The sequence below is a fragment of the Cupressus sempervirens genome, chromosome 4 (genome assembly GCF_028749045.1).
Source record: "Cupressus sempervirens isolate cs-2001-9-10 chromosome 4, ASM2874904v1, whole genome shotgun sequence".
In the NCBI taxonomy this organism is placed as follows: Eukaryota; Viridiplantae; Streptophyta; class Pinopsida; order Cupressales; family Cupressaceae; genus Cupressus; species Cupressus sempervirens.
Genome location: NC_143121.1, coordinates 24,978,863 through 24,998,339, shown reverse-complemented (window position 1 = coordinate 24,998,339; position 19,477 = coordinate 24,978,863). Strand labels below are relative to the sequence as shown.

The 19,477-nt window shown below is 30.5% G+C and overlaps 2 protein-coding genes across 2 annotated transcripts; one reads left to right on the top strand and one right to left on the bottom strand.

The window, feature by feature from the left end:
- Window positions 1-1,366: 1,366 nt before the first annotated feature.
- On the bottom strand, window positions 1,367-3,158 carry LOC149559756 (1-aminocyclopropane-1-carboxylate oxidase-like). The gene is made up of 3 exons (XM_089824270.1): window positions 2,959-3,158; window positions 2,390-2,637; window positions 1,367-2,145 (listed from the first exon to the last, which is right to left on the bottom strand). Exons 1-3 carry the CDS (start codon window positions 3,058-3,060, stop codon window positions 1,527-1,529), a joined length of 969 nt encoding a protein of 322 aa, XP_089680396.1. The 5' UTR covers window positions 3,061-3,158; the 3' UTR covers window positions 1,367-1,526.
- Window positions 3,159-11,093: 7,935 nt separating this feature from the next.
- LOC149559755 (1-aminocyclopropane-1-carboxylate oxidase 1-like) lies at window positions 11,094-12,660 on the top strand. The gene is made up of 4 exons (XM_089827479.1): window positions 11,094-11,138; window positions 11,647-11,694; window positions 12,154-12,306; window positions 12,349-12,660. The coding sequence occupies exons 1-4, from the start codon at window positions 11,094-11,096 to the stop codon at window positions 12,658-12,660; spliced, it is 558 nt and encodes a 185-aa protein (XP_089683605.1).
- Window positions 12,661-19,477: the final 6,817 nt, after the last annotated feature.

Below are 19,477 nucleotides of genomic sequence, written 5' to 3'. Positions count from 1 at the left end.
CTTTCTTATATGGACCTTCGTGTTGTCTATTCTTTCCACTAGATGATATATATTCCACAATCCTACCCATCATTTGCTAGAGTGTGGGAGGGAGGTCTCTATTTACAATTCAGAGTACACTCTCTAATAAGGACCATAGTTGCTTTGAAGACTACCTCTAGGGGGGTTAATTTATCCCTAAATATATGGTTGTTACATTCTTTCCATATATTCTAATAGATATAAGGGGGTATATATTTCCATGTCAATTTAATTAGGGGGTGGTGGGAGGGACACTCCAACCCAAAATGAATTATTGAGCATTACTATTCAAGACCCAAGAAATCCCCACCTAATAAAAAACTTCTTTAAAGTTTGAATAGAGTAGGAGCAATGAATTAGGAGGTGAGGGATAGTCTCTTCATCAATATTACAAAACACACATTGATTAATCATCTAGAAGCCACTCCTCTAAATATTATCAATCCTGAGTATACTATTGTGCATAACACATCACTAAAAGAAATTAATCTTAGGAAGGAGATGAAACTACCAAACATATATTTTTTCCATGAAGCCTCCCTCATCGATATTACTAAAATAGGCCAACTTAACACTGCAGTCCCTCAAGAGTTCTTGTCCCAAAAAAAATTATCTTTCTCTAGGAAGGAAGGGTTACGAGTTTATTTTAGGAGGTTCCCCATCTACTCATAGATTTTGGGAAGATAGATGGCTTGGAGACTCTCCTCTAGTTAGAGATTTTTGAAGCAAGTTCATTTGTGAGAATCATGATAGTAATATCATGAATGGTGTGTTCTTCTATTTTCCACTAACAAAAAGTTAATGAAAATATCATTTTTAATTTGGACATTCTTTCATAACATTAGAGTAAATTTATAGAAATAAATTACTAATATTAATGTAATTTTCTTATTTTTAAATATTCAAAATAAATATCTTCTGTGAAATTAAAAATTAGATTTACTTTGGGATTCATTTAAGTTCAAATTATTTAGACTAATAGATTGATCTTGAATTTGTAAAGATATCTTCTCTTTTAACAGTGACCATAGAAATTCAAATTCATGAGTTCCATGGTCCAATTAGAAGGAGGAGATACCAATAGAGTAATAGATAATAAATAATAAATAAAATTAAAAACTGAAAAGTAATAAATATTGAATTAAATTTGTAGAAATTAGATAAATGAAATGTAATTTGTAATTTGATTTTTGAATACAATTTCTATATATTTATTATATTTTACTTGGTATACTTTTAATTCATCTTCATTGTCTCAACTAATCTAAAGCCAATATTTTCTCATACCAATGTAAACCAACAATATTGAAATTTTACATAACAAATAATAGCAAAAATAAAAATATTATAAGAAAAGGTGAAAAATCTTATTATAATCACGGTATCTATTACATTCAATAAATTGAGTTAATAAAACTATTATTTATTATCCACCCACCTAACTAAAGTAACAACTAATTTATTTATTGTCTAACATAATTTCCTAACATTTTCTTTAAAAAATGTTAATTCAACCTTCCCACTGCTTTGAAACGAGGCTCTTTTTCTTCATATTTCTGTTCAGAGTAAATCTTCATGTAGTCACCAAATGAGTACTTTGGATACGCAGATAATTCATGAGCAGCATTCCCATTGCCTTGAGCTTGAGCAACGGGCTGAGGTGCAGGGCTCACAACTGCATTGTATGAAGGATTATAAAAGGATGCCACTGATAACCGGTTTCCGTCCTTTGTTGGGAGAATTCTGTGCCATGCACTCTTATACTTTCCATTACTCACTGCTTCTATCTGATCACCAATGTTCACAACTATTGAGTGTTGCATTGGTTGCACATCAATCCAGCTGCCATTGTTGAGCACTTGAAGGCCAGGAACCTCATCATCTTGGTACAAAAGAATGAGGCCACCCGCATCCGTATGAGCACGGATGCCCTTTATCAGATCTGGCCTTGGGCAGGGAGGATAATGGCTCACCTTTGTGCCAAAGAATGGCTTCTCCTTCTTCTCTTCCCCTGCAAATACCCTTTTCAGAAATCCTTTCTCCAGCCCCAAGCTTTCACTTATTATTTCCAACAATTTCTCTGTCAGATTGAATATTTGGCTGCGGAACTCCTCAATTGTATCCCTGTACAAAATGCAAAAGGTAATGGGCTAGATGTTTGCATTAAATTTAATTAAATGAAAACAAGGGTTTACTCCGATTCTATTATGCCAGATTATAGGAAAATAAGATGCATTAAGGTTAAACTATATGAATTGTTTCTATTGATTATCTTTGCTGATTGTTAATAGAATTATATAGAAAGATCAACTATAATAATGTGCACTCGCACCAGTATAGATTAGTATTGATTGAATATTAAACGTACTTGAATTCTTTTGGGTCTGAAGGCCAAGAATTTGTCTCTTTCATCTCGTGGACTTGAAAAACGTCCTCCCAGTCCAAATTCTCAATCTTCTCAGCATTATTTCCCTTTGCTTCAGCTTCAATGGCTTTGTTCAGTGCCCTTACTGGGGAGGAATTCTTGAAATCTTGTTCTCTGTTAATTTTATATTGTTCTGAACAAACCTCTTTCACACTGTCCAGAAGACCGTGGTCAATGCCATGGTTTATAATCTGCAAAAATTAAACCAATTCAGTCAATTCCAGCTCACCAATGACATAATTTTGTAATGAATGATTTCTATCTATCTATCTATATATATATATGTAAAACTGACCCTCTTTATCAATTTGCTATATCATCACAACCATTTTACTGTTGTGGTTTTATCTATATAAGTAAAATTGACCCTTTTTATAGCATAAAAATACCAAAATGATGATAAGAGAACAGTCCCAGCTCCAATCCAGATTCCTTATAACTTAGTTTACCACTATAATGAAAAGATAAAAACAGCTGACCCTTCTTGTACCATATGAAACAAGCATAAATACCTGAAAAAATCCGGGAGATTCACAAGCCTGTGCGATTTGAGCCATAATGGCTTTCCTCTCTCCTCCATCAATCTTCGCCACATCAATCACTGGAATACCCATTTCTGAATTCCTCTTGGAAAATCTTAAGACAATCAAATACTAAATAAATTTTCACAACTGGGAAGATAGATGAACACTTGGTAATATTCGCAACACTGAGACCCTATTTATATGTCATTAAAGAATTCAATTCACGTGTGAGAATACTTATAAGAATTCAATTCACTGTTCATGATATGATTCAGGATTGGACCAAGAAGTCAAAATTGTTGTGCATATCAGTTATACTTCCAATCATACGCCTAAATCTAATTGTTGTTTGATTAGGATTCTTGATTTTTAGGACTGTACTCCAATTGAATTTGTATGTTGACGTACTTTAATTGAAGATATATTTGTTTTTTAGTCTGAGAGAAGCATCATGATCTGCCGACTGTGACTAACACGGCAAAATTTCATTTTCTCACCAAGTCAAGCTTTCGTTTTCCACCTTTCTCCATGTGTCGTTTGAATTTCTGTAGAAATGGGCACGAAGCCGCCCACGAGATATTGTCAATAATTTAAACATTCAATTTGAGCTTTATTCTTATGATATATTTAGATAGTAGTTTGCAACGCCACTAACGATGACTTCGACTATTGTAGCCCTTGATCATCTAGCTAAAGATATGTTCATATTTATTTCTCTTAAGACATCTTCTCCTTGAAGGCCTTGATAGTTTTGGACATTCTATGTAATATGAAATATTCATGGAACATATAGTATGTGATATGATTCATTTTATATATTTGGCAATTATACAATCTCATTTTAGATTCTTTTACAAATTCTATAGTTCATAGTTGCTCATAGTTAATCAATGTTAAGGTCTTACTTTTCTTTATATAAAGGTAACTTATAGTCTAAGGATGACACTCATAGGTCTTATAGGTATTAAACTAAAGTGTGCTTATTCATATCCCATACATAAGCTCAAAACTATTCTCTCCTCATTGATATACCCTTGTCTATTTCTAAGATATCTTATACCCTTTGTCTTATTTTGAGTAATGGTTTTAGAGGACAAAGGCTTAATTCTTAGAGTCAAAGTATTAAATAGACAAAGGTGACTTATTTTTCCCATTAGTATTTGATATTCAAGGGGGCCCCTAAAGGAGAGGTCAATTACAATTTCAGAAGCTAGTTTGGCACTATCCCACATATTATAAATCTATCACCATCACTAGTCATTTTAGGTCACCCTAGCACATGCATTTCATGTGATGTGTCGTATGCCAAACTTTATAATTTAAAGACAATATTCTATAATATATTAAGTCTCTGTCATAAAAATCTAACTTTACATGTCAAAATAGATTCATGATAATCAAGGTCAAATTTTGAGAGCACAAGATTAACCACATTGTTTTATGATTATCTAGTGTCTTAGACATTTACCATCTACCGTAGTCCTATCATTGTAGCACCTAGAACATAAGACATGTGTGTTATAGTGAGGTTTTCATTGCACCAAAATATTGTTTTGTTAGTGCCTGATACAACCACTAAACTTATATGACACAAGAGGCAGCAAGTCCTTCTCATGAATCCTAAAGGGAGCTCTATAGTTTGTCAACAATATCGCCATGAGCATTACCTAATGGTTTGAGGATTCAAAACTATAACCAAGTGTTGATACCACTTGTTAGAGTGGGCTTGTTGTTGCACTTAAAGACTGATCTCCCAGTTCCTCATATAACTGCTCAACTTATAGGACATAAGAGGTAGTTAATCCCTAGTCATGAATCTTGAGAGGAGCATTGAACATTTTGCCAACAACATGTTGTCCAAGTGGAGACTTTGACAGATCAAACTGAAGCTAGTGGTCAAAATGCACACTATGTCAACAGATGGTAATATGTGGATCTTTCTAAGTGTGCAATATGACATGTTTGTTTTAAAAGTTTACTACACTATGGTGAATTTTGTTTCCAACACTAAGCGACATTTAAATAGTTAGTCTATTCAATCCAAAATTTTAATGGTACATTGTAGATAACCGATAAATCTCTTTGCTACTTTCCAATGAGCCTCAATAGAGTTATCCATGAACTAGCAAATTATGTTGATAGAGTATGAAATATCAGGTTTTTTTAATTTTCAAGTAGGTTAAACTTCCTCCATCTACCTATAAAGGTTTCAGTTGTCTTCTAAAGTATCACTATCACAAGAGGACCTACATATTTTTTAATGGGGTACATGGTTTTTTACAATCTTGCATATTAGATTGTTTGAGCAAAATATTTCTATAATTAGTTTGAGTGTTCAAAGTCTTACCATCTTCTCTTCAAACTTCAATTCTTAAATAATAATTCATTTTTTCAAGATTCTTCATTTCAAATGCTTTCGATGAAAATTGCTGATTTCATCAATGAAATATATAAAACTTCTTATTGTGATTAAATCATCCACATACAAGGAAATAAAAAAATATAGATACATGTTCATCATTCTTTATCAATAGATTTAGATATTTTGTACTCTTGATACACCCTTCCAACACAAGCACTATAAAAAAAAAAAGAATTTATCAATTTTATCAAATCATGATCTTCATGCTTGTTTGAGACCATATTTTATCATTTTTAAGTAACATATCAAATATTTTTGAAATTAATAAGCAAGCAAAATGAGGGCTAGCCCATAATAGAGAAAAAAATTGACAGAAGATCAGTTGGAGGTAATCATTACCTTGAGATTACCCAGTCCCATTTCTTAATATAAAAAACCCACCAATAAGCATGATAGTAAAATAAGTATTGCTAAAGACCATGAAATTATTAATACTTTACATAAACATGGCCATCACATGCAAGTCGGCCATTTTAAATAGTCTAGCATAAAAAACCACGAAGAGCCCAAACGCCAAGTAAGTAACTAACTACCATAAGCAAAAAAGTGAATAGGTAGCACACTAGCAGGAGGTATGTAATAACCCCAATAGTTTATAACTTATTTAAACACCAAAATATTTTATACTTTAGTTGTTTGACATTTCGTCAAACACTTTGCAACCAAGCTCTAATACCAATATAATATCCCTTGCCTAAACTGACTGATTTTAGCTCAAGGAATATTGTCAAACACTTGTATGTTGCCTTTGAATGCTAAGAAATTCAAAATGTTCACAAATGATATTACAATGCCTCTTACAATGAACTAATATGCAAGTGCAATTCTTTTGGTATTTTTCAATGCATATACGTGGAAACTAGATATGAAATGCATACTTACAACCAACTAACATTTTGACAAATAATTGACATATGACTATTATGCTGATCATATATGCTATTAGATGGACATTTCATCAAACAAATGGTATGCAATGTGTATCTCCTTTATTGAATTCATTCTCGTGGGCTTACAATAATGACTACAATAATACCAAAATCTGATTCTGAATTATCTCAACAAAATCAAATGCTTAGAAATTACAATGATAACTACTAATAGTTGCAAGAGGAACCTCATAATAGTGATGCACAAGAATGGAAATGAATCAAACATAAATATTGTAGTGTGACATCATGCATGCGTACTGTAGCAGCCATTGTAGCAAATCTTATTCCAACTTATTCTCCAGTTTAAGCACAAATAGAACTCTAGAATGAAGCTCTCCCAAATCCCAAATTTAATAGATATTTCACCACCTCAAATGGTTGCACAACATTGAAGAGTTGACATTCTCCAATGGTTGACTGAAATTAGAAACCCTAGTTTCTTCTCCCAAGTTCTTATCAAATGCAATTCACAATAATTGGATGATAAACAATGAAGCTCTCACCTCTATTTATTCTTTTCCTTCACCCTTCTAGAAGAAAATAAAATATTAATTAATTGCATTCTCTAGAAGCTTCTCCCTTTCCAATAATTAATGCACTCTCTAGAAAATTAAATTAATTAATTATAAAGTCACCTTTTTAATTTAAATTTAATGACTTTATAAGAAATCAATTTAATCAATTTCTCCTCATTTCTCCACTTAGCCTTCAGAGAATGTCAAGGCTAAGAACTCCACTGAGATGCTAAAAAGATGGGGACATTACAATCCACCCTCCCTAAAATTGCTTGTCCTCAAGCAATCCAGCAACACAATGAACTCCAACCTCCACCTGGATCCAAAATGAAGCAGTATGTGACATCCCTATGGACACCAAACCAACTCCAAACTAGCATCATCAAGACCAACCACATGTCCTATAACCTAGCACCCAAAACTTGAGTTGATGATGTAGAATTCAGAATGTCACCAAAAGGAAATTTCATAGAAGAACTATGAAACCTCTTCTTCCCTGTGTTGAAAAATATGTAGCTATAGGTGAACCATATGCATTCATGCCAACTGTATCAACAATAGGTGTAGCCACATAAAAATATATGGACATAGGAACATCACTAACTGCCACAACAAAAAAAATGAACCAACTCCTCATCTAAAGAAATGGAAGCCCTTGCCGTATCAATCTCCTCACATGTCTTAGCTTCCACCTCAATAGTGAGATCTTGTAAGCATTGATCCTTTGACCCATCCAAAACATCCTTAGATTCATCACCCAATTTTTGACAAGGGGTGTCATAGCCCATACATCTCATAGCATCATCAAATGGATCATTAGATGTGTCCATACTACCTACATCGACATCTCTTGACAAAGCCTCAATTCTAGACTCTTGACTCTCGGTCCCACTTGAGGAAGTGACTACCTCCTATTGAAGCTTAGTGGTGCTAAGTCCATCGTCAACACTACAAATAGGACTAGTATGTGTTGCACTAAATATAGGTACATCTGTATCAGATATTCTTGTTGGGGAAAATAAAAGCTTCCTTCCCTGCAACCTTGATGTCAACCTTCTAAAGGTAGAAACCATATACCTTGTTTCCCTCTCAATTATCTCTAGATCTAATAAGCTCTTCGCCAATCTCTATTTATGAAGCTTAAGTTTCTTTATACTCTCTTGCAAAGCATTCATCTTCATGCTAACTTCATCATTACTCTAGCGACTTCTAGAACTGCCAGTCCTCTTATGTTTGTCCATGGCTACAAAATGCTAGAGTGCTGGTCACTCCAAATACAATAGAAAATTTGAAAATAAAATAACTTCCCCATACCACAGGATGGTAGGAAACCACTTTGATACCAATGTAATAACCCCAATAGGTTATAACTTCTTCAAACACCAAAATCTTTTATACTTCAATTGTTTGACATTTCATCAAACACTTTACACCAAGCTCTGGTATCAATGTAATATCCCTTGCCCAAACTGATTGATTTAAGCTCAAGGAATATTGTCAAATAGTTTTATGCTAGCTTTCAATGCTAAGAAATTTAGAATGTTCACAAATGATATTACAATGCCTCTTATAATTAACTAATATGCAAGTGTAGTTCTTTTGGTATTTTTCAATGCATATACATGGCAACTAGATATGAAGTGCATACCTACAACTAACTAACATTTTGACCAAAAATTGACATACAAGTATTATGCTGATCATATATGCTATTATATGGACATTTCGTCAAAAAAATGGTATGCAACATGTATCTCCTTTATTGAATTCATTCTCATGGGCTTACAATAATGACTACAGTAATACCAAAATTTGATTATGAATTATCACAACAAAATCATATGCTTAGAAATTATAGTGACAACTGCTATTAGTTGCAAGAGGAACCTGATAATAGACATGCCCAAGAATGGAAATGAATCAAACATAAATACTTATAGTATGAGATCATGCATGCATACTATAACAGCTACTATAGAAAATTCCAACTTATTCCAACTTATTCTCCAATTTAAGCATAAATAGAACTCCAGAATGAGGCTCTCCTGAATACCAAATTTAGTGGATATTTCACCACCTCAAATGGTTGCAACACTAAAGAGTTGATGTTGTCCAATGGCTAACTGAAATTAGAAATCTTAGTTTCTTCTCCCAAGTTCTTATCAAATGCAATTCACAATAATCGGATGATAATCAATGAATCCCTCACCTCTATTTATTCTTTTCCTTTACCCTTATAGAAGGAAATAAAATATTAATTAATTGCATTCTCTAGAAGCTTTCCCCTTTCCAATAATTAGTGCACTCTCTAGAAAATTAAATTAATTAAATATAAAGTCACCTTTTTGTATTTTAATTTAATGACTTTATAATAAATTAATTTAATAATTTCTCCTCATTTCTCCACTTAGCCTTTGGAGAATGTCAAGGCTAAGAACTCCACTTAGATGCTAAAAAGATGGGGACATTATAAGGTAACCAGTCACTAGATCCTCAGGATCTCCAAGAGCAGGTGAAGTCAATCATTAGCCAGGAAGCTATATAGTGAGCGAGTAGTCTCCACCTCCTTGTCATTGGTTTCACCATCCTTGTTAGTCTACATGAGATAGAGGGTAGTGGTCAATGAGTGCATAACATAGACCGAGAAACTAACAATCTTGTTGAACTTATCCTCCAAGTTTGTGTTTTATCAGGTTGACAATCAACCTCTCCAACCTTTCCACCTCCTAATTTTTAATCACCATGGCATCTTCCTATTAACTATGATCTCCTACCAACAACTTGTACCTATGGTCTCCATCTCCTCTAGTGACCTCTGCTTTGGTATATTTCGTAAATATGTTAAATTTTTAATATTATAAATACTTAAAAAATTATATGATAATTTAAGATATTTTAAATTTTAAATAGTTTACTATCTACCTAGAGTTAATAATTAGTAGTTTACAAGAATTTATTTGCATATTCATGATTGTACATTTATATAATCAAATTTTTATCTTTTATATTATCCATTAGATATAAATGATGCTTGATTCATTTATGATAGTCAATATAATACTCATTATATATAAATAATTTATTAATTATAGAAAGATGCCATTTTATTTTTATTATATATAACTTATGTTTAAAACATTCATTACTATTTATTCATGGTTCATTATATATAAATGATTTTTATGTTGTCAATAATTATGAATTTAGTTCAAGCAGTTGAGTTTGATTGGTCGAAGCATTACGTTCTCATTGTAAAAATCTATGTTCAAATTTCTAAAAAAAAATTAAAAATTAAATATTTTAGTTTGATCTTTCATTATTTGATAATTAACAAATACAACTTGAAAAACTACATAGCATAAATCATACTTTATAAGTTCTCTTCATATACAATAAAACATATTCTGAAACTAATGTATCCTTACCATCAAAATATGAATATAAGAAAATTGCTTTAACACTTGACCCTAAGAAATTAGGACATCTAAATATTGTGTGTGCAACATAATATTCTCTCTCTATAGTTTAGTGATGTTGCAACTTGCTAATTTGCATATTTACAATTTAATATTGAAAATATTTGGCAAGCAATTATGAATTTGTTATTTAAACATCATACACTAAGACTTGATTCCTACTTCCAAAGTTTTAAATAATCAAAATTGACTTTATTTTTTTTTATTTTTTTTAAATTGAAAAAAAATTAGAAAAATGGGCACGTGAAAAACGAGAGCTTAACTTGCTCAGAGAAAGAATTTCTGCCATGACAGTCACAGACATATCATGATGTCCATCTCAAGTGGAAAACGAATAAATCATTAGTTCCAGTACGCCAATATACCAATTCAGTTGTACAAAATTAAGAATCCTAATCAAACAAAATTAAGAATCCTAATCAAACAAAATTAAGAATTCAGCTATAGAAAATTAAGCGGCATGATTTGAATTAAAAACAATATGCACAACAATATAGCTCTTTGGTTCAATCCTCAACCATATCTTGAACAGTAAATTCATTTCAAAGTTACGTGGCTTAATTAGATAAGTATTCTTACACGTGAAAAAAAATATGTCAGTGACGGCTGAATTATTTTCGACATATAAATAGGGTCTGAGGGTTACGAACATTACCAAACATTAGTGTTACAACCATCTATCTTCTCAGTTGTGAAAGTTTGTTTAGCATTTGTTTTTCTTTTGGATTTCAAGGATTTTTTTAAATGGGCATTCCACTAATTTATGTAAAGAACATTAATGGAGGAGAAAGGAAGGCCATTATGGCCCAACTCACACAGGCTTGTGAGTCTCCCTGATTTTTTTAGGTATGTATATGGGTAAAACAAGTTTATAAGAAATCTACATTAATGGAGTTGGGACAGTTCTCTTACCATCATTTTATCATTGTTATGTTATAATCTCATTTAAGAGCCACCAAGATTAAAACAACAAAGTAAAATGATTATTAAGAGATAAAAAATGATAGAAAGGTTAAGTTTTACTTATATAGATAACAACAAAGTTTTGAAAGAGTTTTGGTTAGTGTCGGGATTTCTTTCTTACAATTATTTCACTATGGTTACATTATAACTTTATTATTGATTTGATTATCGTTAACCAGTGATGCCATAAACAATGTTTTAAGCATTCATCAAAATCTATTTAATCTTAACAAGTGAGGTTTACTTCATTGGAAAGTTGAATATAAATTCAACTTTTAAGTTTAGGTCCCAAACAAACCATAAATTATTCATTACAAACTTGTGTGATTGGTAAGCTCAAATTGACTGTAGTGGTTTATTTTTTTCAGATTACAAACCATGGCATTGACCATCGTCTCTTGGACCGTGTTAAAGAGGTATGTTCACAGCAATATAAGATTAACAGAGAACAACACTTCAAGGATTCTTCACTAGTAAGGGCACTGAACAAAGTCATTTAAGCTGAATCAAAGGGAAATAATGTTGTGAAGATTGATAATTTGGACTGGGAAGATTTTTTTCAAGTCCACGAGGTGATAGAGACAAATTCTTGGCCTTCAGAACCCACACATTTCAACTACGTACAATATTCAATAGATAATAATCTATACTACTGGACATTTCTATATTTGATCTTTATTATATATATATATATATATATATATATATATATATATATATATAAGCAATTAACAAACATAATGAGTAGAATCTATTCAAATAATTGAACTATAGTCCATATTATTTTTCGTAATTTATTTGGTTCAGTAAACTTTGTTATTCATTGATTAAATTGAGTGTAAGCATATAGGTCATTGAATTTTCTAATTTTCTAGAGGGATATAATTGAGGAGTTCCGTAGCCAAATATTCAATCTGACAGAGAAATTTTTGGACATAATAAGTGAAAGCTTGGGGCTAGAAAGAGAATATCTGAAAAGGGTATTTGCAGGCGAAGAGGAGAAGGAGAAGACATTCTTTGGCACAAAGGTGAGCCATTATCCTTCATGACCAAGGCCAGATCTGATAAAGGGCATCCATGCTCATACAGATGTGAGTGGCCTCATTCTCTTGTACCAAGATGATGAGTTTCCTGGCCTTCAAGTGCTCAACAATGGCAGCCGGATTGATGTGCAACCAATGCAACACTCAATAGTTGTGAACATTGGTGACCAGATAGAAGCATTGAGCAATGGAAATAGGTTATCAATGGCATCATTCTATATTCCCTCATACAATGCAATGGTGAGCCGTGCACCTCAGCTTTTGTGCGAGCTTAAGCCAATGGAAACGCTGACCATGAATTATCTGCTTATCCAAAGTACTCATTTGGTGACTACATGAAGATTTACTCTCAACAGAAATATGAAGAAAAAGAGCTTCGTTTCAAAGCAGTGGGAAGGCTCAATTAACAAATATTTTTGTGGTGAATGAAAATGCTAGGAAATAAAATGAATTAATAAATTTAGTTCTTAGCTTAGTTAGCTGGATGGGGAGTAAACCATCGTCAATCTATTGAATGTAATAGATGTAAAGATTATAATAAAAGTTGTTTTACTTTTTCTTTTTTTTTAATAATGTGAGTTCAGTTGTAAAATAGATTTAAAATTAATAAAATATTTGGGTGAAGCATTTTTATTAAAAATAAATTAAAATATTACAATATTATTGTTCAACATTGGTATCAATAAAAATATACTATGGACTTTGAAAGAGTAATTTACTATTTTATTTATTTCATTTTCATATAATTGCTTGCTCATAACTCGTTCAACTCATGTATTACAAGTAAAACTATAGATTTGAATCTTCCTATTGCAAAACAATACTATTCTTTTCAACTACCTTTGGTGGATTTCTTGTTAACTTTATTTGCTCATTCAATTTAAAGAAAAAATAACAATAATATTTGTGTGGGTTGAATTACTTAATTTACACAATTTGATTCACAAAAAAAAAATATTAAAATAAAAGATATTAAAAAATTAATATTAAAGATTATAGAACTATTAAATTTCTTTAAAGAAATAATATTTTCTCCTAAATTTAAACCTTTCAACTTGCTAATAAATGTAGAGAATTTTACTTTTTAGCTTTAGTTTCAACTGAAGATTGATCTTTACTTTATATATTTGCATTGTAAGATTTAAGCATTGACCATAACAAAAGGATAAGATATTAAACCTCATTCAACTATTTTATTTTTAAATGGTAAGTTATTGAGCTTGTATGCTTGAATCTTATGAATGTTCAAATTACTATTTGGTTGTTGTAGTGGTAGATATCCTTTTCTTTTAATTGGATCATTGAACTTTTTAGTTAGAATAAAATTATCCCTAAGATTTCTCCATATATTTATAATTAAATGTAGTATATAATTTATCTCAACTATGATAGGTTATTTCAATTTAGTTTTATAGGATCTCTTCTTCAGAAGCTTCTCATATTGCTCCTTTTGACACAAAATGTTAGGTGTATAATTTATTAAAGTGCATTTTGAATTTGTAGATTTAAAAATTAATTATTTTTACTTTTATTTTTTCATATTTCTTTAAGTTGGTTTTTAAATATACAATTTTTAATTTTTTTTACAAAGGTGACAACGCTACTTGATATATATAATTTATTACATTCTTTATATATACATATATATATATATACATGTACATATATATGTATATATATATATACACGTATATATATATACATATATATGTATATGTATATATATATATATACGTATATATATATACATATATATATATGTATATATGTATATATATACATATATATATATATATACATATATGTATATATGTATATATGTATATATATGTATCTATATGTATATATATGTATATATATGTGTATATATATATATATATATATATATATATATATATATATATGTATGTATGTATGTATGTATGTACGTATGTATGTATGTATGTATGTATGTATGTATGTATATATACATATGTATATGTATATACATATATATGTATATATATAGATATATATATGTGTGTACATATATACACACACACACATATATATATACATACATACATATATAGATATATATATGTACATATATACATACATACATATATACATAAATATATATATACATAGACATATATATATATATATATATATATATATATATACATACATAGATATATATATGTACATATATATACATATATATATACACACGCACACATATATATATATATATATATACATAAATATACATACATATATATACAGATATGTATATATATATATACACACACACATATATATACATATATATACATATATATATGTATACATACATACCTACATACATATGGAAAAACATTATATTTATATTAATATTAACTAGTTCAAAATAGCTCCTGCAGAAAAGAATCATAAAAGAAAATTTTTGTTGATTGCCTTATACAAAAAAGATGTAGAAGAAGAAATGTTGCATCAAGATAGAATATCTATCAACAGTAATGAATCTTGTCCTAGAGATTCTCAAATTAGGAATCTAGTGATTATAAAGAGTCCAAAACTCATATGAATATAATTCTTTGTTTGATGCCAAAGAGAAAACCAAGAGCCTAGCCAAAAACTGTTATAAAAGTTACCATCACTAATCTTCATCCAAAACTCCAACTGAGACCATGATATTAGAAAGCCATCAGATGAAAATGCAATCTAAGACCCTAACATGCATACAATATCTCAAAAGAACAAGTGAAATCCATAAAATAAAAAACATATGAAATCATAGAGAAGTCGCGATTTACAATCAAATAAAATATGAGAAAGACTCAACCCTATTCTAAACATATTATTTTGTCACAATATTAGCCAAGTTGGGGAGACCAAGGATGTAAAGTGGGGAAAATAAAGAGTTAATATAAACCTCATCAATACTCAAATTATCCAAACAATTAGCTAAAAGATTGTCTTCTCTATAAGTATGCATGATGTAACATTCAAAGATTGAATTAAGAAGAGACCATACTTGATGTAATGTATACTATATGGAACAATTATATACATGACATTTAATAAAAGCATTAATAATAATGGATGAATCCCCTTCAACATGCAAGTCAGACATAAAAAAGTGATTTTACAAGTTCCAAACCAAAAAGTAAGGCCAAGGCCTCAACTCGTTTATTAGTACTCTAAGGGAGAGAATATGACTTTGCTGCAATTAGATGACCTTTAAAATTTATAATGACTATGCCATAGCCAAAGTTGCCTAGATTTCCTCTAGAGGTCCCATCAAAATTGAGTTTGAAATAACCCTCACTTGGAGGAATCCACTCAGTTTGTGATTGGATAAGAGGAATCTTGGATGGACACAATGGAGTAGGAAGATGAGGAAAAAGTAAATCCTTCCACCGATGAAAAACATAGCCATCCCAAGGAGAAAAAATATGATTACCCTTATATTTACTTACTAAAGCATTAACAAGCTCAACAATTGATTTCTCTAATATATAGTTCTATATTCACCTGGATGGAAATTATATAATATTAATTATACTAATTGTACATATATTAAGTGGGAAAAGGTTAGAATATAGATTATTTTCTATTATTTTAACAAAATAATCCAAATTAATTTAGATGGAGATTTGTTGTAAACTTTATTATTTTTAATTCATTTAGGTGGAGATTATATGATATTTAAGTAAAACTTATTATAGATTCATTTATATAAGATTAGTTGAAAATGGACAAGTAGTTGCTTGTTTTACTTTGAGAATTATAATACCTTTTTGAATAAAGAAAATGCTCTGATAATTCATAAATTACACAATTACAAATTCATTTTACAACTTAAATTAAATGATAACTAATTCTAAAGCATTACAACAACTAAATGACACTTGTTGGTATTTGTAATGGTTATTAATAATACTTTATTCAACCAATTGTATAATAATAATCATAGTGATTTGTTAATCAATTTGAGTTCTTCTTACATAGATTTGAAAGAAGTGTTGTGTTTTCAAGACAACTTTTTTGGATTAATTGAAATATATGTCAATTATTTGTTAGTAATTTTAAAAAAAAATTTAATACTATTTAATTATTTAATCAATAAAATTAATAATCAACATTCAACAATAAAACAATTTTATCTTTCTCAAAATATTTAAACAACGTGTTTTTTAAAAATTTGTTTATTTATTTACCAATTATATCTAAATTGATAAGAATTAATTTTATTTTAAATTTTAAAATATAATACAACCTTATTATTTATTTACAAAGAAGTAGGAGCAGTGATCATTGGTGATTCTAGTTGCATTATAAAGAGCTATCAGGGTTTTGAAAGACACCGACATGGAGGGAAATTTCCCAATTAGAAGGCCATTCAAATTGAAAAAAGACAAAAAAATAATACAATGCAAAATTATATGGGTCACTTTCTAGATTTTGTGATCTTTATACAAACTTTAGAGCAAGAGAGTTCCAATTAAGGGTACAACCTAATTCCTATGGATAACAAATGTTATAGAGAGAGCTACAAGGATGGTCTAGGAAGAATAATTATAGAAATTACTATTAGAAATTTATTCCTACATAGAATTAATTTTCTCATGTACGCCATTAGATGTTTCTAGATTTTTAGGTTTAGGTATTTTGGTTGTGTCAGTTGCAATACTTTCTAGAAATATGTGGATATTTTGTCTTATCAGCTAATGCTAGATATATGTAGAATATTGTACACTTGCCAATAAAAGAGCCACTATGAATTCATTTGAACAATCATGATGAATGAAATATAAACTATTTTTATTGTGCTAGAACACATTGTGTTTTGTGTTTCCATTTTCTTGTACCTCTGTCATCCATCAAATTGGTATTAGAGCAAGTTTAAAAAGAGGAGTGTGGAGGATTGTGCATAAGGAGGATTGCAGAAAAGAAAGGGATAGAAAGTCATATAAACCATTTCATTATGAGATCTATAGGTTTCTTGTTGCCCTATTTAGAGTTTGGTATATTTGTGTATTTTTTTTAATGAGTTTTTTTAGGCATGACTTTAGGGAGTTTTTAGCCTTCAATTCCAATGTTTTCTCAAAAGAATTATGATGATTGGTCCTTTAGAATGAAGCTTATATTTGATTCCTAGGAGTTATTAGATATAATCTTAAATGCACCTTATACTAAACCTGTAGATGAGTCTACTTTAGATGCTAATCAAAATAAAAAAACTTGATGAAAATAGGCAAAAGTATAAAAAATCTTTTCAGATTATTGGACAAGCATTGGATGACTCAGTTTTTGGAAAAATTAAGCCAACAGTTACAGTCAAGCAAGCTTGGGACATTCTTGAGAATCCATATCAAGGTACAAGTAAGGTAATCATTGTTAAATTGCAAGCACTTAGAAGAGAATTTAGGAATTTAAAAATGAAGGATTATGATTCTATAGCGTGATTTTCAAATCATGTTATGAATGTGGTTAATCAAATAAGGATCAATGGTAATAAAATTCTCAATCAAAAGGTTGTATAGAAGATTTTAAGAAGTTTTCCTCCTAAATTGTATAATATTGTGGTTGCAATTAAAGAATCTAAGAATTTAGCAACATTATGTATAAATGAAGCATTTGGATCCTTATATAATCATCAAGATAGGTTGTGTTAGAATATATAGTCCACCACTATAACTAAGAGGGTGGGGGTGGGTGGGGGGATGGTGGGTGAATCAGTTATCCAACTATTATCACAATTATCAACCTTAAAAAAATTTAACCATATGAGTAATATAAATTGAAACCACAACAAGATGCTCATAGACAATAACACTAGATATGTTAACTAGGGAATCCCTTGATGAAAAAGAAAACCCTAATGTGATGGTACCCAAAAGATGATGTACTATACAAATATTCCTTGTTAGAGATGGACCCTGTTAGGAGTCTATGAATACATTCATTACATATGATTCCCTATTAGGAGACTTTTTATCCCTGTTAGGAGACTCGAACCCTATTAGGAGTTGTTGAAACCTGACAACATACTCAAAAATACAGAGGTTGGCCACACTTAGAAGCACTAGAGGAATAATTTGTAACAAGGTTGACTACAAAGCTTAAACTAAGTTCATTACTAGGTGTTGAGAAAGCTAGTTTAAGCCAAGAAAATTCTTAGTTGGAGCTAAGCAAAAGGAAAATCTAGTAGGTGCAGAGTGAACTACAAGTGTTGAGTGAAGTTCAAGATCTTAGAAAAGTAACACGTGTCAAGCATCAAAAAAAATATTAGTAGGTGCCGAGTAAACTTTAGGTGTTGAGCATTAGTAAAATGTAGTTGATGTTGAGTAATATAGTATATGCTAAACACCAGTATTTCAATAGTGCTGAGCTACTGCATTATTGTAAATGTCAAAGATTTGCCAAATCTAAGCTGACAGAGTTGTTACCTTGAATTTTGTGAACTAGTTGGAGGATAAGGATGATTAGATGGTGTAACAAAATTCTATATAAACCATTTTTGGGTGAATTCAAGAAGATTTTTCACGAAGTCTCTAGAAGAAAAAAAATGTGGGTTAGATTTAATGAATCCCACCTAGTCCATTCGAACCAAAATTAAAGGATGGAAGAATCAAGTAGGACAAGAAATTCTAGGACTTCTATTTAAGGAGTCATAGACCAAAAAGTTAAAGCTGCTAGAGTGCCAAATTATGAAGTGATTAGAAGGATGTTAAGGAGAAGGCATCTAGGAGAGGGAAGTATAGAGCATAGAGGTTCTACTTTGATAAAGTGGTTAGAGAGAGATTATTGCACTAGTATATTGAGCATGAAGACTCGAGGAGACAAAGCTTGAAAGGAGGGCAAGCTATCAAAATTGTAGAAGACTGAAAGCTAGGCAATGTGAAGAGTTGAAGAAGTGATCTGAGATTTGCAAGTTAAGTTGTATGTTGTAATCAGATCAAAGATTTTCTAATACTCTCTAGCAATTGTATTAGATATGGAAATTCTATGGAATTAGGTTGGTTTAATAGCCATTTGTAATTCCTTTTTAATAAGGTGCCATTCTAAGTGAATGTTTTAAAGTCCTCTAACCAGACCCACTTCTAACAGGGTGGATAAATCCTTTAACTAGGTCACATTTAATAGTATGTTGTAAGCCTTTAATAGG

Bases quoted from the DNA above. Each gene is read 5' to 3' on its own strand.
- LOC149559756 (XM_089824270.1), bottom strand. From the start codon at position 3,060: ATGGGTATTCCAGTGATTGATGTGGCGAAGATTGATGGAGGAGAGAGG. The intron at 2,638-2,958 runs GTATTTATGCTT...TAATTTTTGCAG, and splicing joins AATCTCCCGGATTTTTTCAG to ATTATAAACCATGGCATTGA. The intron at 2,146-2,389 runs GTACGTTTAATA...CATTTTGTACAG, and splicing joins TCAGACCCAAAAGAATTCAA to GGATACAATTGAGGAGTTCC.
- LOC149559755 (XM_089827479.1), top strand. From the start codon at position 11,094: ATGGAGGAGAAAGGAAGGCCATTATGGCCCAACTCACACAGGCTT. The intron at 11,139-11,646 runs GTGAGTCTCCCT...TATTTTTTTCAG, and splicing joins GGCCCAACTCACACAGGCTT to ATTACAAACCATGGCATTGA. The intron at 11,695-12,153 runs GTATGTTCACAG...CTAATTTTCTAG, and splicing joins TCTTGGACCGTGTTAAAGAG to AGGGATATAATTGAGGAGTT.